Consider the following 4574-nt stretch of genomic DNA (forward strand, 5'->3'; position numbering starts at 1 on the left):
TCAAACACCCATCAGCAACCACATTTGCATTGATGAGAGAGAGAGAGAGAGAGAGAGAGAGAGAGAGAGAGAGAGAGAGAGACCACATACTTATGCAGTTGTGCCCATCAAAGCGTCAGTCTCAAGTTCAACGTGGGTGATGCCCTGACACTGTCGCAGCCATACATATGGCGCATGATTGTGGTTGGAATCCGAGGAAGATCAATCAACTCGGTTTGATTTTGCAAATAAACCAGACCGTCAGAATGCAAGCCTGTTATTATTCCCAAACATACCAAAGTTGGAGTGCGTGCTCATCACACATATTCACATCCATCTTCACACACAACACGCACATTATTTGTTCAAATAACACGAACGGCGACACGCATATATCATATAGCGTCCTCTGAATCGATCTGAAGACGACGGACGGCCGGTCACCTCGGCATGGCACGGATCCTGTTTGTCCTAGTCCTGTAGTATCCTGCTATCTAGCTAGGCGAGGACGAGGCTCTTCTTGAAATGCGCGATCTGGATGTTCTCCACGTTGAGCTTCTTGAAGTTGCTGTTCTTCCTGGTGCTGAAGAATTCGCCCCAGTTGTAGGGGCTGTACCTGGGCGGGTCGTCCTCGCTCACCAGCTCCTCCACCGGCTCCACCATGGTGTAGCTCGCCGGGTTGAAGAAGTAGGGCAGGGAGAACCTCTCCCTCGCCGAGTTCACCGACACCCGGTGCTCCGCGCTCTCGTACTTGTCGTTGCTCCACACCTGGATGAGGTCGCCAACGTTGATGATGAACGAGTCCGGCACGGGCCTGACGCGCACCCACTCGCCGTCGGAGCGCCGCCGGACGTCGAGCCCGCCGACGTCGTCCTGGTACAGGATGGTCAGGGCGCCGCCGTCCTTGTGCCGCCCCACGCCGAGGGCCAGGTCGGGGCTCGGGCACGGAGGGTAGTGGTTCAGCCGGATGAAGGTGGTCTGGTCCTTGAAGAAGCCGTGCAGCCGGTCGGGCCTCAGCTTCAGGCTCCGGGCGATCAGCTCCAGCAGCTTGAACGCCAGCTCCTCCATCGCTTTCATATACTCCTCCAGCGCCTCTCTGCAAAAATATCGGTGGTCCAGCCAGCACGTTCAATTATTTGTTAAAATTAAATGCTAAAATATGATCATCAATCGTCACTCACCTGAAGCCCGGCAGATCCTGGGGCCACTTGTTCTGGAACACGAGCTCGCCGTCGGCCACGGCCGCCGGCGGCGGCGGCTCGCGCGGGGCGAGGTCGAACACCTCCTTCCAGTCCCTGACGTTCTTGGTGTGCTCCGACTCGTAGTACCCGAGCGGCTCCGCCTCGCTCCTGCGCACCGCGGCCTTCCGCTCTGGCGGCAGCGCGAAGAACGCGCGCTGCGCCTCCGTCGCGCGCGCCACGGTCTCCGCGGGCACACCGTGGCCCACCACCACGAAGAAGCCCCAGTCCCGGCTCGCCGCACCCACCTCGGCGGCCAGCGCGTCCACCGCGGCCGCGTCGCCGCCATCGGCGATGGGAGGCGAGAGGTCGATGAGAGGGATGCCGGTGGCCTCGGTCATGGTGGGCTTGGGGCGGTGCTCTGGGGCCTGCACGAAGGCCTGGTCCATGGTGAGGCCGCCCATGGCGATCACGTTGCTCTGTGGGAAGGTTGTGTGAGGCTGTGATGTCTTGACTACTTCGCGACTGTGCAGGGCTGGGGCCTGTGATGAGGTGGTTAAATGGGCGTTTGGCCTGCTTGGATTCAATGAATCTGGATGGATTTTTAGGTGAATCTGTTTTCTAGCAGTTCTGCCGTTTAATTGGCTCATGTGTCCATGTACACAAGCTGATGAGTATACTGAACAAACTTTGTGTTGTTTTGATGGATGGTGCGGTTGTGCTCGGTGTGTTCTAAGTAGTATGTGTGACGTCATGGATGATTGAAGGATCGGGATCCACTATAGCTCAGGGTGGGATGCTATACTCGTATGATATGAGGCTTCTGTACTAGCACAAGAGTTACGGAGAAGCAAAACTTTTTTTTTTCTTTGGCTATATACTAGCGCCTGTGCATGTGCACACGGAAATGCACGTTCCTGCTTACTTCTCTTTGCGTTATTTTCTCCTCACCACTGAAAAAAGTTCAGCGAGGATGATCCCATGATCCTATACCGTGGTACCTACCTTGGATTCACGACAACTGTCCATGCACATGTATCTAACATATAGGATTGTTGGTTAAATTAGGAGAAATAGTTACAGATAAAAATTATAACTCTCATATGCGTTTGGTGCATATATGTGTCGTGAATCCACAGGTGCTCATGGTTGCTTCACAGGGATTGTCCTTGCTGAATTTTTGTCCTCACCACCCCACCCCTCATCCTACCCTCCTGCCTCGGGAGTCGCTGCCCTTGCAGTCACAGCTACCCAACCTGTGACTGCAACCGCTACTAATCTTAGTGCCTTCTTTGTCCCTTGCTTGAGTGCGCCCGCCTCCCACAACCTTCTACAGTGTAGCGCCACCTTTGCCACCACCTTCCTCCACCGTCGTCACTAATCTTAGTCGTTATGTCTTCTTCGTCTTTGACTGATGCCCTCACTGCTTACGCTGCCCAATCAGCGTCGAGCCCGCCGACGTCGTCTTGGTACAGGATGGTCAGCGCTCCGGGGTCCTTGTGCCGCCCCACGCCGAGCACCACCTCGGGCCTCGGGCACGGAGGGTAGTGGTTCAGCCGGAAGAACGTGGTGTGCTCCTTGAAGAAGCCGTGCAGCCGGTCGGGCCTCAGGTTCAGGCTCCGGGCGAGCAGCTCCAGCAGCTTCAAGGCCAGCTCTTCAAGGGCGTTCGTGTACTCCTCCAGCGCCTCTCTGCGTGCAAATAATTCTCGTTTCACATCTCTTTTTTAATTAGTAGACAAGAAGAAGAAATTTTGATTGATCAGGAGAGAATTCAATCATATATAGCCAAATCCAAAGGTCGTCAGGGTCGCAAATGGATTCATCACCTGAAGCCCGGCAGGTCCTCAGGCCACTTGTTCGCGTACACGACCTCGCCGTGGGCCACGGCTGCCGGAGGGGGCGCTGGCGGCTCGCGCGCGACGAGGTCGAACACCTCCTTCCAGTCCCTGACGTTCTTGGTGTGCTCCCACGACCACGAAGAAGCCCCAGTCCCGGCTCGCTGCGCCCACCTCGCCGGCCAGCGCGTCCACCGCGGCCGCCGTGTCGTCGCCGCCGGCGCCATCTGCGGTGAGAGGCGACAGGTCGATGATAGGGATGCCGGTGGACTCGGTGACGGTGGGCTTGGGGCGGTGCTCGGGGGCCTGCACGAAGGCCTGGTCCATGGTGAGCCCGCCCATGGCGATCACGTTGCTCTTGCTCTGTGTGGGAGGAAGTGGTGTGACTTGTGAGGTTGTGATGAGCTGCGTGTCTTGCTTGGCTAGGACGCAACGCAATGTGTACCTTGCGCCTGTCCGAGAGTGAGGTTGGGGCCTTGATGAGGTGGTTAAATTTATTAAATGGGACGTTTGGTCTGCTTGGATTCAATGAATCTGGATGGATTTTTAGGCGAATCTTGTTCTCTAGCGTTTCTCCCATTTAATTGGCTGATGTAGGCTCGTCTCCCCCACCCCCGGCCCCCCGCGGCGACACCACGACGACCCTCCGCTGCGATGCCTGGGCCCACTTCGCCTGGCGGAAACCAGCCACCTTGCGGCCCTGCGGCCGCTGCGCGTCCCCGTCTGCGCTCGGTCCTAGTGGGTTCGCTCGAGCTTCGATTCGAGGGAGCCGCGGCCACCCCACCTCCTGCCGCATCACAGCGGAGAGTTCGCTTCTCCTTTGCTTCTCCCCAAACCACCGCCACCATTAATTCCACCTCCGACCAGCCACCCAGAAAATCCTGCCTCAAATCCAAGCCTGCCCACGCCGTGGTGTGTGCCTCCAGCCATCCCTCACCAACGTGTCCAGAGGTGGACGAAGGAGGCTGGACGAAGGGACTACGGAGGAAGAAATCCAGCCGCACTGCTCAGGCGGACTCAACTCGCCCAATGACCCGCTCGTCTCCGTCACGCTCTGCCTTCATGGATGCCATGAGAGGTAAATGTCTCCGATGCCTCGCTGGGGGCACCGAGCAGCTGACTGCAGAGAGCCGGTCCGCTGCCTGTACTGCAGGAGGTTTGGCCTTGGCCATAATGCCAGGGATTGCAGCATGGCTTCGCATCCCCGTGCTCCTCAAGCTTCAGCAGTGTGCCCACCTGCTTCCTCTGCCCCGCCCCCACCAGACCTCAGCTCGTTCCCACCTCTCCCACGCCGGCGCCAGGGGACCCAGCGACTCGCCCGGAGGGCACCAATGCGGTGGCGGTCGCGACCTCCGAGATGGAAAAAGAAGCTGCACGCCTCTCCTCTTGCGCCGTGGTGCTCGACCTGTGCAGAGGCCAAGGCGACGTGGAGCCAGAGGAGGTGAACAAGGCCGATTTTTTTTTACATTTTGGCCCCTTTTTTAAAATTTTCTCATAAATAGATCCTTGGTGGAAATAATTCAGAAAATAGACCCTTAGCTCGGCGCCATTGATGCTGGTGCCTAGCTCGGCGCCAGCGTTT

General features: G+C 57.5%; 1 protein-coding gene and 1 pseudogene across 1 annotated transcript; both read right to left on the bottom strand.

Annotated features, from left to right (window-relative positions):
- Positions 1-243: 243 nt before the first annotated feature.
- LOC136520534 (jasmonate-induced oxygenase 2-like) lies at positions 244-2057 on the bottom strand. Its single transcript, XM_066514090.1, has 2 exons — positions 1161-2057; positions 244-1075 (listed from the first exon to the last, which is right to left on the bottom strand). Exons 1-2 carry the CDS (start codon positions 1910-1912, stop codon positions 478-480), a joined length of 1350 nt encoding a protein of 449 aa, XP_066370187.1. The 5' UTR covers positions 1913-2057; the 3' UTR covers positions 244-477.
- A 211-nt stretch (positions 2058-2268) lies between these two features.
- LOC136520538 (naringenin,2-oxoglutarate 3-dioxygenase-like) lies at positions 2269-3482 on the bottom strand (annotated as a pseudogene).
- Positions 3483-4574: the final 1092 nt, after the last annotated feature.

Source organism: Miscanthus floridulus, chromosome 2 (assembly GCF_019320115.1).
Source record: "Miscanthus floridulus cultivar M001 chromosome 2, ASM1932011v1, whole genome shotgun sequence".
NCBI lineage: Eukaryota > Viridiplantae > Streptophyta > Magnoliopsida > Poales > Poaceae > Miscanthus > Miscanthus floridulus.